Source organism: Solea senegalensis, linkage group LG5, assembly GCF_019176455.1.
Source record: "Solea senegalensis isolate Sse05_10M linkage group LG5, IFAPA_SoseM_1, whole genome shotgun sequence".
Taxonomy (NCBI): Eukaryota; Metazoa; Chordata; class Actinopteri; order Pleuronectiformes; family Soleidae; genus Solea; species Solea senegalensis.
The window spans coordinates 25770328-25793626 of NC_058025.1; the positions used below are offsets into that span (position 1 = coordinate 25770328).

The 23299-nt window shown below is 40.9% G+C and overlaps 1 protein-coding gene across 1 annotated transcript in view; it reads right to left on the bottom strand.

Annotated features, from left to right (window-relative positions):
- The window catches only part of si:dkeyp-14d3.1 (transmembrane protein 132C), a 136685-nt gene that overhangs the window by 61505 nt on the left and 51881 nt on the right, over window positions 1-23299 (bottom strand). The window contains exon 3 of the mRNA XM_044027168.1: window positions 3883-4029. Within this exon, the coding sequence (XP_043883103.1) occupies window positions 3883-4029 (147 nt within the window). The remainder of the gene's footprint in view (window positions 1-3882; window positions 4030-23299) is intronic.

Consider the following 23299-nt stretch of genomic DNA (forward strand, 5'->3'; position numbering starts at 1 on the left):
TTGATTAAAAACTGTCACCTCAGTATTGCTTTTATTAATCTACATGTCACCCGTCGGGGGGAAAGTGTGCAGGTACGGGTGTCGGCTTGGTCAAGAAACATAATCAAAATATGTGTCTTGTGTCTAGAAAGGAATGCGTGATTAAATTTACGTCAAAAATGTATATTATGTCGGAGCTTAAATAGCAGGAGGCAGAAATGGACGACAAGTGCGTAGTAATCCTGCCGCAGTCGGAGCCTCAGCTGCGGTTCAGAGGAAACAGCACACAGTCAGTGACTGAACCTGCTCTCTGAGAACACCTGACCCGTCGGTGACGCGGTGCTCACCGTGCATGCGTGCAGTGTGGCTGCACACACAAATGCTTCAATTAGAGGTGACCACAGATATTATTCAGTGACACTCAGGTCCAGTCCAAGGTCCACCAGCAGTGATATGTGCGTGTTTGTATGTGTATTCAGTGCTAAACTGATTTTCATGGCTGCGATGATACGCTGTTGTCATAATTTGATTGTATTACGATACTTGGTTGCCAATTCCATTTGTATCTTTTTATAGTTTTTGTTTAAAGCATATTGAGTTGCCCCCGTGTATGAAATGTGCTAAACAAATACATGAAATCAGTTATTCAGGTAGAAAATAAAGTGTTTTTTGTTTTTGTTTTTTTTTTACCTTTGCCTCCTCAGAGTTCATTGAACTAGTGCTAAAAGGAAAAATAAAATGTTGGGTAAAAAAAAATGAACAGAGCCTCTCAAACAGTGATTTTGTTTTTTTGCTACAAATGAAACTAAAAAAATGTTTTTTCAAAAACTCTGGATAAAAGATAATACTGATAAATTGCCACTTTTAACTGTTTCCATTCATTATGCTTGTTAATATAATATAACAAATTACATTTTAGTTTTTTTTCACCCCACCTAATTAACAGCAACTATATGAAAGTTCTTTGCATCGATGCGCCTAAATTCAAAATACCAGTATCTACATGTGTGCCATTTATCTCTAGCCATATTCAAACGCTAAGGGGATGAAGAAATTAAATTGTTCACATAAACTCTTTTACAAGAAATAAGTCAAATTAAATCTACACAGCTCTTTTCACAGACAAAGTACACAAACAACATGATCGTATATCAAAGTCCAATAAAAACATCAACACGCGAGATACAAGAAAGTTTGTTTAAATGTGTGGGTCTTCAAATGTCTTTCGAAATAAATACTGAGACAGCAAACTTAAGATGGACAGACCTATGAAGGGAGGAGAAAAGTGCATTAGAGTAGTTAATGCAGGGAGAGATGAAAGCATCAAGCAGCATCTCGAGTTGTGTATAAGACACCACAGAGATGGAAGATGATTTAGATAATGTGTGTCAAATGACAGGGACTTGTCAAATGTCCCCCCTAGGTTTCTTTATCTTGAACAGACAGCAGATGAGAAAGGCTCAATATTTTTTGTTTAATCTCCAGCGTAAATATTGCCTGAAGCAAGAATTCAAACCTCTTTCTTGTCTGTGTTAAAATTGTAAGAAACGTGCTGCCATTCAGTCTTTGATGGCAGAGCCTTGACATCGCCTTGAGTTTGAAATTCAAACGGAGTTGTGAATCACCTACGTACATGTGCTGTGTGATATTAAAACTGTTTATGATCTGTCCCACAGGTATACAGCATATGCTGTATACAGTAGAGAGAGCAGAAGTGGGCCCAAAACTGAACCCTGCGGGACACCACAGGACGGAGGAGAGGAAGTAGTGTTTCTGGCTTTGTATACTGTATGCAATGTAAGACAATAAAAAAAAAAATTAGTTTGCTAAAGTAATTTCAAAGGTTTTAGATTCTGTTGCTAAAAAAAACAAAACAATACACTTTTAAATAAATAGCTCCACATTTGTTGACCCGCAGTATTCACACACACCTCATTATTTTCCCATATGAGAAAGTAGTGGAGAGAAGAAAGGAGGATGAAAGGCATCTCAACAGATGACAGAGCGACGTCTAATCCCCTTCTAAAAAGAGCGCCACTGAAACGACTGGGAGCAGGGAGGACGAGACGAAAAGAAAATATGGAGCATTGTGTATTATGGAGCCATCTCAGGGCGTCTTCAGTCTGCTCTGTGAGGGGACTTTGACAGCTGTGGGGCTTAAGTAGCAGCCCATCATGCATGGCCCAAACAGCAAGGATTAGACTGAATACGCTCACTCTTGTCTCTGGCTCCTTCAATTAGTAAATCAATAAAGCATGATTTTACTACTTTAACATTGTGTGTGTGTGTCTGTATGTGTGTGTGTCTCAACTATCATCGTAAAAGGCTCTAACGAGGAGCTTGTGGAAAGCTTTTTACTTTTTTGTGTTACTGAATATGCTACAGCACCGCTCACACCGCTCACACCTCTCACACCGCTCACGCACACAAACAGGTTTTGAATATTAGATCCTCGGGAATGTTAGTGTATAATTGTGTAATTATGTAATGAATCTGGTAACACATTAAGACACAACTTTGACTTCCCAAGGCAGCACATGTTTAAAAATGTGGGTCAATAAAATAAAGTTGTGGGATAACACGGCAAATTACTGTATGTAACGTCAGTGGAACAAAATCCGATTTTTACAGCCAAAGCCGTTCAAAGAGGGAGGCACAGCCATCTTTGTTTTATGTGCTGTAGAACTGTAGTTACACTGTGATCATTCCTCCCAGGGTTCCACTAATAACGGCATGTCCAAACAAATCACTGAACCCACAGATTTAAATTGCACGTTTCACAGACCGCGCTACACTTAAATGACCCCGGCACAACTTTGATTATAAAGTTGCAGTCGCGGTGTCAAGCGTCGTGTTTTCTTCGGGGAGTGGTTTAGAATTTGTGGAGTGGAACGAAAAGCGCGAGAGCAAAATAAGTGAAGCTTTCTCCTGCCCCAAATCTGCCTCTAATCCATAAAATTACACCTGCCACTAGAAAGTTAGATTTATCAAAACTACATCCTGATCCGAGAAGGAAAACCATTAAAACACACAAAGGTCTTCAATCAGCAGTTAATTAACACAGCAACCTTTTTTTTTTTTCAGTGCTGGCAATCACTTTCCCTCCTGCCAGATTAGTTTAGGGACATGAATGCTGATAGGATATGACCAACATTACTCAGCTGAGAAAATAAGTATGCAAATAAAATAAAAAAAGACATAGAGAGGACGGGATATTGCAATATCTATTAAATTCGACCACCACCAGACATATACTAGGGCTTTTAGGTTGAGTCAAATGTGTCATGTAAGCAAATGAAACGTCACTTAAGCCTCTTTCACATTAACTTTAGCGGGTGTATCTGGGATCCGAGAACCCAGCTAACACATTCCACCCCTGCATCACCCATACATGCGCTGCCCATACATCACAAATACACCAGAAACAGAACGAGTTGGAGGAAGAAGAGAGCGGCGACAATTATGAATCAGAGGTGGTGACTTGTGCCATTTTTTTTGGTCCCAATAATGTCCCAACTTCTAAAACATTCATAGCTATGCTAAGAGCCACAAGATGAATGTGCATCATATAGCGCTGCACTGGATATAACACAGGAATTTGCATTTTGGGCCAAAATGAATGAAAACGAAGAGGAAATCTGTGTTCACCCGGATCGTGGACTCCCAGTCATTTGATACAGCTTAAAAACCCAATAAACCTGGATTTTAAAAGGATCGTCAGTGCTTGTGTGTCTCAATGGCACATTCGCCAATGTCCAATTCTCAAGTCATTTTGAATGGATCAGCAAATTCTCATTTCCTTCTCACTTTTTTCTAGATCTTCATTATCTCAGATCAAAGTGAAACCAGTGAAAACCACAGACAAATGTACAGTATGTATGAAACAATGTAAAGTAAGCTTACCTTTGCTGATCATAGCCAGACTCCTTCCTGCGGCAGTGCAGAGTCACCACCCTGTGGCCCTCGCTCCTCACATCCTGGCTGACGATCCACTGTGTCGGGTTGCTGGGACGGGCTCCAAGAAACGTCACTCCTTCCTTCAACTTAACTCTGTGGAGAAAGAGACACACATTTATGGTGGCGTAAAGCAGAAAGACCAGTCATTTCAGTTCATCATTGGACAGAGCCGGCTCATCCACGCGCAGCAGCTGCATCCGGAAAAGACAATGATTTTCATCCCATCACTTACTTACTAGAATCCCATTATCCAGATGGTTCCCCCCCACAATGTGTTGTCTTCAAAAGACGCCACAGCTGTTATCTCGGATTGGATCACATAGTGTTTTTTCATTGCTTATATCAAATGCGTGTTCCAGTAACCAAACACATATAGCACAACACCTGCTAATTTAGTGTTTTTGTTTCACAATTTGATGAACTTTTTCCTGCCATCTGTGATGAACACGCTGACGTCATTATGCCACTTCGCTCCCTCGATTACCTCACAGGAAACACATTCACTGCACAGGGACATTATAGAAAGGCTTCTTTGACTGCCGCAAAATTTATACCGTCAGTGTCCTTGGCTCAGTGAACTACAAAGGTGTAACATGTCAAAGGGGACAAAAGCGCTTGAATTAAACGCTCCCTTTAAGGCAGCCCTTATTGTAAAGGACATACTGAAAGGGACCTATTTTACCAGCCTGAACCTGATCTAAAGTACGTGGCACAAGTGCATTAGTCCAAACATTTACTACTTAAACAGCAAGACAAAACTGTGCCAAGTGCACTGTTCTCTTCACCGATTAGTATTTGGCTTTGTATTACTAGAATAGTGCTAGTATTTTTGAAAAATTATGCTTCCTAACCTCAGTTTCCCCTGAGTTGAGAAATATCTTCTTCTTTTCTTTGTTACGTGCCCGCCAGGGACACTTGGTCCTGTTAGTGTAACTGTTAGCAAAGATGGCGGGCAAACAAAGAAAAAGAATGAAGACGTTTCTCGATTTCGACTCAAGTTGACAAATATCGTCAATCTTTTTTTTGTTACGTGCCCACCAGCGACACTTGGTCAGAGGCTTGCAACTGCAACGCTAATACCCCGCTGTTTAGACCCACACTTAGGGGGACGGGACCTCATTCCCAGAATGTAAACAGTGTCCACCATTTTTGCTAACAGTTACTGTATGCTAACAGGACCAAGTGTCACTGGTGGGCATGTAACAAAGAAAAGAATGGAGATGTTGCTCAACTCAGGGGAAACTGAGGTTGGGAAGCACAAATTTTCAAAAATATTAGCCCTATTCTAGTAATATAAAGCTAAATGCTAATCGGTGAAGTATTCCTTTAAATGTACCATGCAGTTTTCCAATAGACGGCCATCTCCCAGTCCCGTTGAAAACCAGGTACACTTAAGTCCTTCCTGTTCCTGTATAATCTGTTTGTATAATAGCAAACGTATTTGACAATTAGTTACTAACTTTGCACACGTGTTTAGCATCAGCTTATGTGCGGTTTTATTACTCTCTTGATAATGCACCTTTAAAATAACAGCGGGATTCTGCATTCTGTTTTTTGTGGGTGATATATGCAACATCGCTTTCCACTGCCACAGCGTCACAATGTGATACCAATACAACTAAACGTCTCATTTTAGGATCGCCGCGCATCGTGAGCTAAAATGGGTGAGCTAACAACGAATTTGCTATTTTACACGACATCGGCACTGGACAGGAAAACGGCAACTGGTGCAAACACGAGGGTCTGTGTCAACACGTCGACTGTAAAGTATAATTATGGGGTGTTATTCGGTGGAGGGGACAGCAGCATTTCAGGTTTGAGGATAAAAATTTAATCATTACAGAGAACCCAATCAATTGGCAGATGAAACCAAAAGATAGGACTTTGCTTTCATCTTGAATTTGTTGCTGCACTTTAACATTCCCAATGTGATTGCCTCTCTGTATGCCAATGAGTATATCTGCCCTCCAGTCAACCTCCTTTTTTTTTGATGTGATGTCTTGAAGGGGGTTATATGAATCCAAAATGGGTCGTATGAAGGATTGTATGTTTCCCGTCTTCAGAGGAATAAAGAAAAACACCACATAAAAGGGTCACTCTGAATCCTTGTGTGTGTGCTCATGTGAGAGAGAGGGAAAGTAATCTTTCACAATCTTTCACACCACTTGTAAAGTGGACTGGCTGCTGTCTGGATTGAATTATATATTTAATTATGTCAAATTAAAGTGTAGTATGGTATATGAAAAAACAAGGTATACTGTAGGTTTGGCAAATTGTATTCATTGTAGAAATACATTTGCTAGAATTGCTATAAACCTTTTATTTTTAGCCAAATTATTTAATTATTATTACTTTTTATTGTTGTGAAATTCTAAGTTTCGATCTGCGGATGGCCCAAAAAACGCCAGCTATTTTCCCTTTTGGCCCGCCCATCCTGGCTTACAGTATTTTTTCCGGATGCCATTTTAAATCTCAGACTACACAGTGTTTTTGTTATTCGAGATAAGATCCCCGTCCGTCTCGGCAAAAGCCATGTCGCCATAAATCCTCCGACTTGCCCAAATAACATCACACTGACCAATGTAGTTTTCCCATCTCTCTAAACATGTACCACCTGAGATGAACTGCAACAACTTCCGCCTGACAACACCAGCAAATACTGTGTGTGAATGAGACCATCTTATCTCTCTTTTGTGACTGGTTCTCTCCTTTTGCTTCCCTAGTTTCATACTCCTGACAAGAGGATGATAGTCAAAAGCTTTTAGGCTTAGAGAAACTGACAGCATCTATTCGTCTTTGCTCATTCTTTATCTCTTTATGACAGGATGTCATTCCAGATTTGCAAAGGCAGATGATTGAATTGTTGCTACAGCAAACACAGCTAGTTTGATTCCTTTAGGAAGGTGACTATTGAAAAAGGAGGGGATGGGTACTGGAACAGCAGGAAATTGTATTTTATCTATGAAAAAACATAAAGGAACAGTGGTTTAACCAAAAGTAGATTACAACATTTCGAATTGGAATACCAGAAATACACAGATCATCACAAAATAAAAGCTTACAATGTACTTTTAATCCAAGGACAGACTTTTTCTTTCAGAATGTACCATCCATTGTTTTAGCCAGGGTGGATGGATGGAAGCGCTGAGAGGAAACATACTGACAGTGAGCACACAACTGTAACACAAAAACTCCTACACATTCCTCCTCAAGTCCCAACGGGAGCAGCAGGGTCTTGTATCTGGTTTCTTTACACTTCAGTGGTCAGGATGTCTATCAATGGCTTCCAGTGAGGCTCCAGAATGTTTTAAACACAGTTAGGTCTCACAGGGAAACCAGTCATTACTCAACAGACCATATCGGAGCTCACAGAGCGGTTGCAGGAGAGTGGTTGACGTGCCTTTTATTGACTTAATGGTCAGTTTGGCCTTGTTACCGTGCAACGTACGAGTTTCCTGCAGGTTAAAAACCGATGAGTCGATGCTAATGAAAGATCAGATTCAAGCTACACCGGGGAATTCAAGCCCTTCAAATATGGAGCGGATTTACAAAAAATAACCAACTGATATCGACTGAGAACACATTTATTGACCTCCAAGCACGGCACTCCAGTTAATACTTACATGAGCATGTTGACCATGCAACAGGACCACAGTGACAGTGCTCACATGGTGAATGCTAACATTTGTTCAAACATCTTGTGTTAGCGGGAAACAGGCAACGTGTACATGGGCCACGCGGTCGGTGTAGCGATTAGCGCTCTTGCCTTTGCAGCAAGAAGACCCGGGTTTGAGGTGTGAATGTAGGGAGTGTGAATGTTACAGTGAATGGTTGTTTGTCTCTTTGTGGCCCTGCGACGGACTGGGTGTACCTCGCCTATCGCCCTATGTCAGCGGAGATTGGCACAGCAACTGCGACTTATTATCTCGTGTTTGAGAGTTATAAAGTGCCCATCAAGTAGATGTAAAGATATTTCATAAAAATAAAAAAGGACTAGTGACTGTCAAGGAAAAATCGAAGCAACATGATGACAATAACAAGTTTACAAAGCGCTTTGAAAAGAAAAAGAAAAGCAGAAGACCACGGAGACAATGTTATGCAGTAAAGTTTGTGAGTTCTTATTCAGAAGGAGAGTCTTGTTGCCGCTGTGAAGCCGCTACAAAAGTGTCAATTTGTCTCAAGTAACCAGTGCAGAGCAGATTACCAATATCTGAAGAAACAGAAGAGCATGAGATTTGCTATTGTCTCTTACTTCTGACAAAACAACATACAATGGCCAACAAACAAAAAATGTTTTGTTATTGTGCATTGACAGTCAGATTTGATATGAGGATTGCAGTGCTGCTTTTGTAAGCCATGCATGCCGAATTCAGTCACACTGTGTATATTTTTCTTCATCGCAAGAACAAGACCTGATTTGACATCTGAATATGCTATTTTGCAAAGCCTCCAAAAATGAAAAAGTGAGCAGAATTTGATACAGATTTATTGTAAAATCGCCACTGTATGGCGTGTACTCATGTGGTGTAACGCTGCACATTTGAAAGCACAAACGAAAACAGAAGCGAACGCGACGCGAGAAACGTGCTGCAAAAAAAAACTGATGCAAAAGCGAGAACACAAGCAGGAGACAAAACACCAGCATATTCAATAACAGAAGTGCTCCCGGTCTGTAGGGGGCGCTCACTGTCATGTCGCCCTACGACCAGCCGTTACCATACTTGGAGAATACTTAATTCTTACTTTATTAAAAGATCTTTATTAAGAGGTTATCCGACTGTGGTCAAGCTATCCTACACTCGGCGCAGTCAAGCTGAGTATTAAGGGCATCTAAGTGTTTTATTTTCAAAATAAAACACCCAGATCACCGTATCTGTGTACGTTTGAAAGCACATCTCTCTCTGCTTTTTCCCAGCCCCAATAATCCTATATTCAACAGACATAGAAGTAATATACTGCACTTTCATCTGAATTAGAAATGGCCTATATTCACTTGCTATTATCCCCTTAATGCCCTTAATTATACCCTCTATCTGTACTGCTGCCTGCCATTCATTCACTGATAGCACCATTATATATGTAACTAACCTTTTTTTATGTATAAAACCCCTCTTCGTTCTCTGAAACTCAAGTTGTGTTTATGTTGTTCTACCTCAATTGCAATTTAATTCCTGGCGAGAGTGAATTCATGCATTATAAACACGTCAGCACCAAGAGCCGGTTTCATTAGTGTTCTTATACTGACTGTGAAATTATATCAGAGGATGGACAAAATAAGAGTTTCCGCCTAATAGCTCTAATTGGCGTTACATTTCACTCGTTTGCAATTGTCAGTGTTTTTATTTCTTAATCTTCCATTTAGTAAAATGCAAACCAAACACTCTGGACAAAAGATTGGCTCATTCATGGTTTACCTGAATGGGTTTAACCTGAATGAAAATCATATCACGGTCATGGATGCGTACTATGATATATTTTCTATAACACACTGGTATCGGTATCGATACTCCGTATCGGCCAATACCCACAGCACAAGTATCGGAATCGTTATCGGGAGGGAAAAAATGATATCGGAACATCTCTAACCTGAACTCCTTTGAGCCACAACAGGGAATTAATGTTCTGAATATTACACAAATATCGGAAAAGCCTCCGATACTGCCGAAAATGCTGGTATCGGTATCGGCGAGTACTGGAGACCAGGCACCGATCCGATACCACGATACTGGACTATTTAAAGACTGAAATGCCTTTTTGTTTTAGTACATAATGGCTGCACTTCAATTTGTTTTTTATAATTATTCCTACATTTATTTAAGTTGCTGTATACTGTTGCTGTATACTGTATACTGTTCTATTTAAAGATAAATATAAAAATAAATGGCTTCCATTTGCTGTATTCATTCATGTTTTACAAAGGTTTAACCTGAGGCCTTACCACAATGATAATCATACCACAGTATCACACGCAGGCATAGTATGATTTTTTTTTTTAACACACTGGTATCGGTATCGGTACTCAGTATCGGCCGATACCGACAGCACGAGTATCGGTATCGGGAGAGAACACATCGGAACACATCTCTAGTATAGAGTATATTCTATCATCTCTTTTTCTCCCCTGAATCTGAGTCTACTCTCATTCAACCATCCATCCTGCCTCAGACCTGATTGTATCCCCAGGAGGGGCCCCCTTAATAAATAGTGATGAGATAAGTAGAAGAGTTACTTCTCAGTGGGGCAGTGAAAGAAAACCATTTCTGGGGGAAATCTAATAACGGCGAGACTATAGACGATTCTGGGAGTCCCCAGCCAGCGGTCTGTGTCCTGCGACTCGAGCGACACTCCACAGCTTCTTACCCTGCGACTCTTCAGATGCATCAAAGGGGTCGATGACCTATTCTGACCATTTCTATCCACTGAGGACCACATTCATCCACCATCAGCAACTCCCCCAAGGGCCGTTTCCTGCTTTATTGTACGAGCCCGCCTACATAAACAGTGCGCAGGGAAGGCAACGGCTCAGTGGGGAACGGGGGAAAGAAGGGAGCTCAAGAGTAGGAAGCATGGCAGAGAGATAGAGGGACACTGCATTCCTATGTGTATGCAGGAAGTCATTCACTTTTCCTTATAAACTGGAATCGTATACTTGGATTTGAACTCATCAGCCATCCCTCGGAGCTATATTAGACACAATTGGGGTGTTTATTTGTGATGTATACTGTGCAGAATAATGAGTATCACAACAAGCTTTTGATGGATTTTTAAGAAGTTTGCTACATATTTCCTTGTTGCCAGGGTGATGAATATTCCTTATGACACCTGGTGTTACCTGAAGGTGAAAGCATTCACTTATGCCGAGGTACATTAGACCTGATACACGCACAGATCTGCAGTTAGAAATACCTCGACACGCAGCCGCTACTGCCGCTTCTCTTTTTTCCCTTTTATTTCCTTCTCACAAACAAAGGGAAATAACATGAAGTAAGAGTGTGGGTCAGGCTATCAGCTGGCAGGTGTTCTGGTAAACTGAAGCACAGTCAGACAGAAAAGGAGAAAAGAAGGTGAGGGAAGAGGCTGAGTGACAGATTCGGCGCGTTTGCAGCCAGCGAGCATGACTGTACTCCGCTGTTTCTTCGAATCCATCTGTCACGCGGCTCAGCTCAGCTGTTCATCAGCGGAGGAAAACAGATGCCGCGATGCTATAGGTTGCGCGGCACCATGGCGGGGGGAGCGTTTGTAGACACAGAGCAGCTCAGAGGCGCGAAACAGTTAAGTGTCAATACAGCGACAGCTAAAGTGATTCAAATGTAATGACGAACACAACGCGTTTGAGTCCCATCAAGGGAACCGTAATAAGCACAAGGCGGAGAAAGACCTTCGCTGTCAGCGCGATCAAGTAAACACAATATCTTCACTCCATCGGCCTCACATCAGCCGATTCTCTTGCATGAATTATTTATTTGCTCCCTCTATGTAATGTCAACATAAAGGATAAGAAAGGATTTGGGATTCACCGTATGCGTGCGTGAAAATATTAGCATTCATTACGGCGTGTTGTTTTGTAGAACAAAGCTGTGGAAGACAGTGACATGACCTGCCAGAGAAAGACTTTATAATAGGAGTCTAAAACAAAGCAGTACATTAGACAATGATCGGCCTTTTTGCTCACGTGTCAATGGGGGAGCCGCTAAGTGCTGAAAACATGGTCTTACCACAGACGCAGTCATTTCTTCCACATGTCAGGAGACACATTTTTGCGCTTTTTCCATTTCCAAATCACACAGTGGAGGTTACTGAAGTGCCCATTGTGATGCTGAGTGGCCATAAAAGAGAGAGGAGATGCGTCTGTTTGCCAATTATTGTATCTTTTGTATAGACACGGTGTGAGCAAAGTAACGGGGGGGAGCGTCAAAACTCCCATATGAAGAATTCATACGATTGCGATCACGGCGCGCGGGTCTCACAGCGTGTGTCCGCCTAATTGGATTCTCCCAACATTCAAGTGCAGAGCAAGCGGGGCAAAAGCGCTAAGGGGCAGATGTGAGGAACAGAAACGGTCAATAATAGTCAGAGTGATGCGTTTTCCAACATTTTAAGGCATCGGATGCAGTCGTTTTCAATTAAGGCAGAAGAAGAAAAAAAAACATTTGTAGGTTTTAAAGATTTGTGAAGGAGCTCATCCAGTCTGTAAAGTCATTCTTTGTTGAAGGATTCTCAGGTGGATTAGACGATTACCCACCAGCAAACACTCAAAAATTCACAGTACCCACGCGTTATGGCTTCCACATACACACACACACACCCTCAGACACAACACAGTCATAGAAACAGACCTGTGTTGTTCAGCTGTGACAGATCATGTCACAACATTGCCTTTGGCAGGAGAGATTTACCCTCACACTCTTCTTTCTCATTCCCCATCTCTTCTGCTCGTTCTCACTTCATTTCCAGTTTTCGAGAAGACGGGGAGAATAAATAGTTGTATGCCCAGAGGAAATGGTTCATCAGTGTGACTATGGCTCTGCTGCTCACACACCTATGGCTCATCTCAAGTTCCATGCAATGGGTTGCTTGAAATTAAAAGTTGAGTAACTTTGCATGGACAAATAACGAGCTGTCACCAACAAGTCCTTCAAAGGTGTTTTTAAAAAAACGCCAGGTTTGTTTCATCCAAGTGATTGCTTTCCGAGCTACAGTAGGTTACCATAGTTACTTCATGCAAAGGAAGTGAAGTTGTTTATGGAGATACTTATATGCATGTACATCGTTTCTGCTAGAATTTTGAACAGCATTGTGTAGCGGGTAAACACGAACAATAATTTATTGAATGGACTGATTATCATGAGCCTGATGCTTGTGTTTCTCACCTTATTGATGAAAGTGAAAAAAGGACGGGGAGAAAAGCTGGAAGCTCCTCTCAGCTGCTTGTGTAAATGTGTGTAATGTCTGGTCAGTGTTTATTGCATTTCTGATACCAGCAAATTTCAAGTAACATAAGTTCAGTCTCCTGCCTTCAACATAACATAGACCAACAGTGTTATGTGCGTTTGTTGATTGTGTTGGTGTGTAGTGTCTTAGTGTGAATTAAAGGAATACTTCACCGATTAGCATGTAGCTTTGTATTACTAGAATAGGGCTAGCATTTTTGAAAAATTGAGCTTCCCAACCTCAGTTTCCCCTGAGTTGAGAAATATCTTGATTATTTTCTTTGTTGCGCGCCCACGAGTGACATTTGGTCCTGTTAGCGTAACTGTTAGCAAAGATGGCGGACACTGTTTACATTGGCTTGAAACCGCAAGGCCGCAAGTGTGGAATTAGCCTTGCTAATTTAAATCTTTAAATCTGTTAAATTGCACAACCAGTGTTCACTTTATGTACAGTTCTTATTTCTTGTTTATATGCATATGTTTACACTTATTTTATGCATATATGTTATGTTAGTTTTTTTTGTAATACTCTTATTCCTTGTATATATGCATATGTTTACACTTATTTTATGCATATATGTTATTTTAGTTATTTGTAATATTTATATTTTTCTTATGTATATTTATACTTTTTTTTCTACAAAAGCATCTCTTTTTCTACTTTATGCTGGTGTTTTGTGAGTGGACAGCAAAGTAAGAATTTCATTGTACAGGGAAACGTGTTTCTTTACTGTGCATATGACAATAAACACTTTGAATCTTGAATCTTGAATCTTGCGGTTTCAAGCCAATGAAAACAGTGTCCGCCATCTTTGCTAACAGTTACGCTAACAGGTGTCACTTTTGGACATTTCTCAACTTGGGGGAAACTGAGGTTGGGAAGCACAATTTTTTAAAAATACTAGCCCTATTCTAGTAATACAAAGCTAAATGCTAATCGGTGAATTATTCCTTTAAGGTGTTGTTGTTAGTTTGCATACTAATGGCTATCTATATATTTTCACGTTCACCAAAAAAACGGCATAGTGTAGAAAGGGCAGACAACACACCTGCACAGTGAAAGGCACCTTGGCCTCATAATATATAAAGATAAACAGACATATGAAGTACATGAACCTGTTCTCCACATTGTTGTGCAACCACACAAAAGGCCAATATACATCTCACTGCAAACAATCAGGAAGGTTACTTAAAGGGACACTTCCCCGATTAGCATTTAGCTTTGTTTTACTAGAATAGGGGTAGTCTATTTGAAAAACTGAGCTTCCCAACCTCAGTTTCCCCTGAGTTGAGAAATATCTTCATTCTTTTTTTTGTTACGTGCCCACCAGTGACACTTGGTTCGAGCCTTGAAACTACAACACAGTGTCCGCCATCTTTGCTAACAGTTACGCTAACAGGACAAGTGTCACTTTTGGGTGCGTAAAGAAGAAAAGAACGAAGATATTTCTCGGCTCAGGAGAAACTGAGGTTGGGAAGCACAATTTTTCAAAAATACTAGCCCTATTCTGGTAATACAAAGCTACATGCTAATCGGTGAAGAATTCCTTTAATATGTTGATACTGTGAACAGTGCTTTAAATAATATACAGTACATATATATCATTTAAATGTCAGAGCGCTAAAATGCCCCTTGCTGTTAGTGGTGAGTGGGGAACCTCTGTGTAAAAGTGGGCTTTTTCAGCTTTGCTTGAGTTTGAAAAGGCTCCCTGACTCAGACATTCCACTTGTGGTGTACCGATGCGATGTTAGTTGAGGGGTTGTCCATCAACAGGGTGGAAAAGGCAGTCGCAGTTGCTGACAAATAGAAATCACTGTGCACTGACGCACCGTTGTGATGACTGGCATGAGAGGTACAGAGCTCTGTCAGGTTTAGGAAGGACAGAGTTGGTGAAGGGGCACAGAGTCCTTCAGGGATAATGCTTAGTATTCAGCAAGGCTTTGGCTTCTTAACCTTCCCCCAGAGCCCAGGGTTATTTACATCAGCCAGGAGCTTCTTGCCTTCTTTTACAGATCCCCTCATCCCCCTGCTCCACCCCATGTCTCCCTTTCCCGAGGGGCTACAGGAGTTGGTTAAAGATAAGCTTTGTGCGGTTGCAGAGGCGACTGACACCCCTTCAACAACATGAGGATTTAGCCTGCAAAAGAGAGAACTAATGCGCTGCACATGTGCATAATCTCACATCACACCAGCACTCATCTGCTATGTATAGCTACGCACACCCTCATGCATGTGCAAACACAGTGACACAGCGAAATAAGCACAAGAGAACCACTCAATAGTTAGTCACACACACATAGGTAATGAACATGCGGCTAAAGTAAAAGGCCCCTGGCATGGCTTACTCTAATACTAACAAAATTGCTTTTGATTGGTGGAGGAGGAAGAAGAAAATCAATGCAAACCATGTTTAGAAAACTGGCATAAGGAGAAAAGAGAGGGGCAGAAAATGAACAGACAGGAACTGAGTGGTCGGTGTGTGCAAATCAGAAAACAGCTGATTTGCTCTGTTTCCAAAATCTTCTCTCCAGAGCCAAATGAAGTGGTGTTGACCTTAATTTTCAAAATCTCCTTCTTTATGGGGGAACAACAAGTTACACATGAACGGGCTCCTCACGGGGCGGATTAGCATTTGTCAATAAATGAGGTGAAGTGTTTATAATAACTGCAGTCCAACGAAATGTACGCTGACAACACGTGTTGAGCGTGTCTCTCGTCTCTCTCTCACCCAAGTACAATCGTTTGGGGGACACAATGTTTCCTTAGGGAAAAATGCCACAAAAATAAAAATAATAGATGACCCCTTCAGATTTCTGACTGCCCCCTAATATACGCATGATAAGAACCTTTCCTGCATGTGGGACTATTTTTACTTTTCATTCAACGTGACCATATATTACTCCCATAAAGAATCGGTGAAGATGACAGAAGAATCCCCAGGCGCCCCTTGCAACTGGACCCCCCACCCCCCAAACCTCGCCCACAGCTGCTTTGATAAAAATTAGCTGCCAGACTGTGATACACATTGGATCAACACATCTTCATCTAAGGCTCACTGACCTTTACAGAGAAAAGCAGGGAGAGGAGGGCGGCCTCCCTCGCACTGAGATCAACACACAGAGATAAAACGACAACCTCAGGACCTCAATGAAATGACGCAGCAAAGTGTTTGATAACTCGGCGGAAGACAGCACAACACCAGAGCCGGAACACACACACACTCTACAAAGGGATGTTGTAACAGCATGTGCAGAGTGTGTGTTCTATCCGTGTTCCAGGATAGAAAAGCTGTGGGTAACATTAGAGCCAGAGGGAGATACGAGACCAAAGCATGGGCAAAGGGACGCTCCTTTATTGAAGACGACAGCAGTGAATCAAATCAAACTTGAAAAAGAGATCATCTCCATTATGTTGCAATTTTCGTTACCAGCATAGACTGAACACTGCACCTTTTCCCTTCAGTTAATTTGAAGGAGTTGATATACCTTAAAATATTCAATTTGCAAGCTCCCCAGGTAAAATCCATTAAAGCCAGCCAGTAATGTCAATTGAATTAGGGCTGCTCCTTATAAAGCATGGATTCCCTGTTCTCTCAGCTGAGTGCCTCCGCTGGCACCTTGTTTGTAACCACAAGGCAAATGGGATTAGAAAGAGATACCGCCCGCTAATGTAATGACACAACTTTTCAAATCATGCAAAACCACAGAGAAGCACTAATGCTCTAATATAGCACTGAGAGAAAAGGCACTGCAGTCCTACAGCGTAAAGATTTCCTATCTGCACCAAAGGCACCTATAAACTATAAACAACTTGTCAGCAGCGTATGAGGTGAATTAGGAGGGAGAATATTTGTCTGCGTGTCAACAGAAAATCTTGAGAAATGCTGCAAAGGTTGCTGGGTATTGCCTATTTATGTGTGTGCTACAGCACTACAGTCTTTTTACATAAGGGGAAGAAAATGAGTTCATCTCTAACCTTAGTGTACTTTAAGAAATGATCTTAATACACGGAATATACTCACCAGCAGTATAGTACTTTAATACTTTGTTACTGTACTTAAGTAGAATTTTCACACATCTGTACTTTGTTATTTATATTTCTGACAAATTACTTTTACTCCAGTACATTTTCCTTAAACCATCTTTGTTACCCGTTACTATAAAATAAAACTTGAATTGGTGACGTAATGCCGTAATTGTAGCTAGTTGTTTTTAGCGGCACTAGCTGTTAGCCGCTCAGCTGTTAGCCACAGATTTCAGCTCCTAGTGGACTTAAAACACACTTTTACTCAAGTAATACTCTAAAAGGCGACTGGTAAGATACTTTTACTCAAGTATCGCTTTCAAGTACTTTATACAAGACTGCTCACCAGCTGGTTGCTGAGTTTGTCTGTGTGTTGTGTGGTTTACTGGTACAGTGGCTTTAACAGAAGTCATATATAGTGTAGTATATATTAGGTGGTCACGATTCACCAAATCCTCAAATCGATTAGATTTTAGATTAGATTAGATAGTCTCGTCAGGTTTTTGTACATTCGTTTGCTACTTTGTCAAGCTCTTGTTTTTTTCTAGTAGTTTTTCCCTCAAAAGAGTGATTTGGTTTGTTAGCTTTAGCTGTTTTTTGTTCGATTTTTTTTTTGTTGCACATTGAAAATAAAAGTTTATTTATCACTTTGTCTCCGGAGTCATGCAATTGGGTCCAAGTCCTTGTCCCGGTGTGACAGTTCTGCCATTTTTAGACTAGTCTAGTTCAGTTTATTTTGCTTGTCTACATCAGTGGTGTCGAACTGGCGGCCCGCGGGCCAAATGCACCTTCCGCCTTTGCTTTCCAAAAGGTGGAGAACTCAAAATAAAACTCTCACAAAGCCCAGACGCCATTACATTGAAATATCGCAGTGGTGTCAGCCGCTTAGGTAAACATGGTTGTCATGCCTTGTTTGTAGCGTATGAGTCCGACTCTGCAGCTATTTTCAAATCTGACGAGCAAACTGTACGTGATACCTAAACAACACGATGACCTTTCTAAATGTGAAGTGACGAAGCACCGTTCACCCCTTTATTCTGCCACTGCTGCCTGGGAAGAGCATTTTTATTTTTTAAATCACACATCTCTACGAAGAGGATAATTATTATCTAAGGCAGCGTTACAGTACGGGAGTGCGCTGACCCCCATTACATAGCTTAAAGGTCTTCTGCAGAGTTAATTATCACCACAGCTCCGGTGCCCTTGGTCGGTGCACTTGACAATATATTACTCGACTGCGATTGACAGGTGACACAGTCCATGAAAGGCAAGGTGACGCTGTATTGAAGTGGGCAGCAGAAGATGTGTCCTTGTCCTGTATGTGTGACCACAGCTGAGGACAGCTGATAGACTCGCCTGTCAGAGCTGCAGCTTTGAAGGCACAAGGCTTTCTCCATCCCATCAGGGCCAAGCGTCCTTCGGGACTCTCATGCTAATACACACTTATATGCAGACGCATAAACACGCCGGTGCTAACATATTAAAAAAAAGTAGAGGAACGAGCTCCATATGGAAGCTTGGGTGTTTTGCATAAATATCGGATCGAAACCAAAATCAGGATTGCAGACACGCTTCCACAATCACTGCGTTTGAACAGACTGCAGCGCGGCATTCTCACGAGAGTCTGAGACAAAGGCAGTCACTGTTGCCAGGTTTCTGATCCACTTGAAAGCAAACATGCACCATCAAGCATTAGCAACCGTATATGTTTTAGATACAGTAAGCGCCGGGCACAATCAAAGGACATGGCAGCACAAAGAGAAGCCTCCACCATGAAAGAGGAAATGACAGATATGAACCAGTTTCTCCCTTCACCAGCAGCGGCAGCGTGAAACTCATTGACTTTTCAGGAAGGCACACGGGCTTCAACTTAATAGGATTAGATGGTTATTGCGAGGCGTTCCTACAGGAAAACAATGACTGTGCGACAGCAGACATATCATCTTGACAGATAATAAGTAAACCATGTAAAAGCATCACACGTAGAGGAGGAGTGTGATTAGAAACTGCTCGGACTTACATTTTGATATGGATGTAGAGTCGGGAGAGGAATGGCTCTCAGAGACGAACGCACACGTCACCCGACTCTGCAGTTTTCAGCCTCTTTCAACTCACTCTTGTGTCTTTATATGACTTCATTGTTTTGCTTCACTCTTATTACTTTGAAAAAGCCACAAATAACAAATATACCAACCAGGCTTTTAGCTACTTTAGGCTTTTTGTTCAATGTTGATTCTACAATGTTTAAACCAAGAAAATTTCTATAACGCATCGTTGATTTATTTTTAGGCTAACCATCTACCATTTATTAACTTTGTCAAATGAAGACGCACACAGTTTGCAACCCTAGTATCTACAAAAATGTATATTACTCGTATTATATCCTCTCCTTTCCCCTTGAATAAAATCAAATGCTCTCACATCACCAAAAGTTAAGATATAAACGATGTAATTAACAAAATTGCAAGGGCTGAAATTCAACTGTCCTCTTTTTCATTGTTCTTCGTTTTATGCCAACTTAAAGAATACGTTGCAGAAAACCTCGAATTCAAATTCAAATCTTTGCATGACAGTACAGCAATTAATATTTGAATGGTGCAATTTGTTCACCTTTCATTGCGCTTTAAATCGATTAAACAGTAAATATTGAACTGCAGCTCAGGCCTATTGCGTATTGATGATATATCGTTATATAACACAATGCTGGGCGGTATAACCAAAAACGAATATCCCGTTATTTTTCATAGTTTCACGGTATACAACGGTTTATAATGGTATACAACAGCACTCGTGCTCATACATCTGTATTTGTCATAATTATACAGTTTCCCTTCTATAGTATTGGAACTGTGAGGCCAATTCCTTTATTTTTGCGGTAGACTGAAATCATTTGGGTTTGATATCAAACGATGAATCTGGATCTGATACACAATTTAGAAGATAGCACCTTTTGTTTGAAGCCACCCATTTTTCATGTAAGCAAACGTATTGGAGCAGATTAAAGTGAATAAGTTATTTCAATAACTGCGTCGAGCCTGAGACCTCGCCAAACTTTGAAGGTTGAAATGTTCATCTTTTGATTTCAAACTCAAATGTTTTCAGTCTGTGGCAAACATAAAGTAATTGGCTTCACTGTTCCGACACTATAGCAGGGCACTGTATACAGTACGTATGCAGTCAATATTACAATAGTTTATTGCTTTCCCTTGGGCCGAGGACAAAGAAAAGGTATAATCCAGTCGAGTCGAGACATAATTAACACAGACGCCTTCATTCTGAACTCTCGTGGATACGACTCGGGGATTGATTCTCGCCATCGCCATCACTCTTCTGTCACAGCGTATGTAACAGGAGCCGTTAAAGCACGTGCGAATCGAGGATGCTTATTTCATTGACAGGAGTGTGTTAATACAACAAGGCTCTGATGACTGAGTATCATGACGAGGCAGAAGAGGTTAATGGTAAAAGAAAGGAAAACGAGAGAAAAGACTTATATTATATATTATACATTGTTTTTTTTCTTTATTCATCCTCTCCTCTTTCGCTTTCTGTCTAATATTTCCATTTGTCTGTAAGCAACCTCGAGTCAATCCTTTGTAGGTTTACACACGAGAACACACAAACATTCACACTTCCCGTCACCGCTAAGTGCATATTACTCGCAGCGCGCTTCATTTCACCTTAGCTAAGGCTGTTTACTCTGTATACACTGTGAGTTAATGAGACTGTGACAATTAAAACCACTTGTTTGCAAAGTGCCAATAGTGTCCCCGCTGCAATGTCTGAAATAAATCTCTTTATAGTGTGAAGTTAACTTTAAAAAAAAGAAAAAGAAAAGAGGAGCACGATGGTACTGAACAGAGATTAAGGAGCGCCATCTCAGTCAAAATGAAATGAAATAAATAAATCAAAACAGAAATATATAAATATGGCTAAGAAATAAATAAATACAATTATTCTTTTCAGGGGACTTTTATTTTGTTACGTCACATTTATTTATTTCCTGAGACTTTTATTTTGAAGCACAACATTTATTTCCAGGCCGTTTTCATTTCCAAACCTTGTATGCAAATGAGGGGGCGTGGACAGCTAACCTGTCAGTAGCTTTCCTGTGGTCAGCGGTCCTAAATTATTTTCTGTCATGCCCCCCCTAGAGGACAGACATTTTTTCACCCCCAATCGAATGATAATATTTATTTATTTATCTGTATGAGTTGTCCCACCCCTGCCTCTGGGCCCCCGACACCTCACCACGCCCCCCCCACAGAGGAGCCCATCCCACTATTTGAGAATTTGTGGGTTAGCGGCGGTTGCTTCGGTCTGGATCTATGATTAACCACGCCCCCTCATTTGCATACAATCGATCGGAAATAAATGTGGCGCGTCAAAATAAAAGCCTCCGCAAATAAATAAATGTGGCGTAACAAAATAAACGTCTCCAGAAATAAATAAATGCGACGTAACAAAATAAAAGTCTCCAGACATAAATAGATGTGACAGTTGGAAATGAAAGTCCCCTGAAAAGAATAATTTCGTTGACTTATTTCGGTTTTTATTTACTTATTTATTTAATTTTGACTGAGATGGCTCCCCATAAAAGTAAGATAGTGACATGACATGACATGACATGACGCATGGTGCACGGCAAAGGGCTCAGCACAATGCTGTAGTATTACGTAACTGTGTAACCTTTGTCTGAATTGTATTCTTAAAAGTGGGGCTTGAAAATCACCTTCTCACAATACACAATGTTTAAACAGGAGATCTCTACAATCTGCCGTCAGCAAGTAAACAGCACAACTCAAGGTTTATCCCTGAGGAGCCGTCATCTTAAAATGTGTACAACAGATGCACAAAAACATCAGAGACCCAGGAGAAAGCTGCCTGTAAGCACACTGGTCTTTGTGCTTTGCAGTGTGAGGGGAGTGCTGCAGTTTGTGCAGCAGGGTATTGTGGCATTTTACCAAGACTCCGAAGGATGGATATAGCTGACACCTGCATCCTCTGCTCAGCAGCGAGGAGATGGGGACGTCACACAGTAAATTGCCGACAGAACAGGAAAGCTGAATCCTGGGAAATTTGCATTTTAACAGCCACAGTACACAAAAGTGTCAAGAGCCTCTGCAATTCAAGAAGATGCGCCGAAAAACAAGGAAGAGGTGAGGGAGAGAGTGTGTAAAGGGAGTCTGGTGAAAACAGAGGGGTGGCAGAAAACACATGAGGGGCAAATATAACAGACGTTTTCACTCTTAATGTTGGCAATTCTGCGCTAAACTGCCCCCTCTTAATTATATCAGAAGTGAGATGAAACCACACACTGCAGTTCTCTGCACAAGACAATAAAAATAGTCTTTCGATCTTATTTGACCGGATGAATATGCAGTTGTGTAGAGACTAAGGTGATACTAAGAGAGCATGTGTCATGATTTTTGGGAGAAAATAATATAAATTAGGTGAGGGTTGGCGAACATTATTAGGATTTTGATAAACAGGCACTTCATTTTCAACATTCTCTAACAGAATTGTTGCGTATAAAAAGTGCCCACTCTCCTAAAAGCTCAAATTACATGCTATTTTTTACCCCAAAGTCATTTTGTAATGGCGATTTTGTGCATTTGTAGTTTGTGATGTATGTCCGTGTATATAATTAGTTACTTCAATTACACACAAAAAAAGGAGTGTCATAATTTAATGCCGAGCATGTCTGGAGCGTGACGCTGAAGGATCCACTCACTTATCACAACTGTGCAGGCGATGACTCAATCCAAGAGGATGATTCAGCCACTCCAACCAAAACAGCAAAGAATTGCTAAATCATCTTAAACAAATCCAAAAAAGTTCCGCCCAAGTTTTCCTTCATAGGGCTGCATTTAAATCACAACCCATGCACAGTATATGTGTATATACGAATTAGAATTCCTGGATGAATCGGTTGTAGAGTCATGGATCGGGTATCGTGAGACTTGGAATCGGTTGGCGGCTTCACACACAAAATCCAAAGAGTTGACCATTTTTGGGTTTTATAAGAAAGAGGGGAAGCTCGACAGAAGCCATGATTATTTGTGAGCTCTACAAATCTCGACCAGCACGCAAGGAGGAAACGCGGTCAAGAGTTCAACGAGCAGGAGCGAGCCGAGAACGGGGAATGTGATTTCCAACTTTTTCGGGCAACTTGGTCACAATTCAGCACATGATTTTTTTGTCTTGTTGTATAGTTAGTTTCATAGAATTGGCGTCTTTATTTTATAAAACATCTACGACAAATATTAACCGTAGAATCAAATCAAATCGTATTGTTCTCATGCTCGAATTGGTATATACAGTATAGTGTAATAGTGTATATACAGTATATAATTGCTACTAGTTACTATAGTTCTTTTCTGACCACTGACCATTCGTCTTAAAGGGG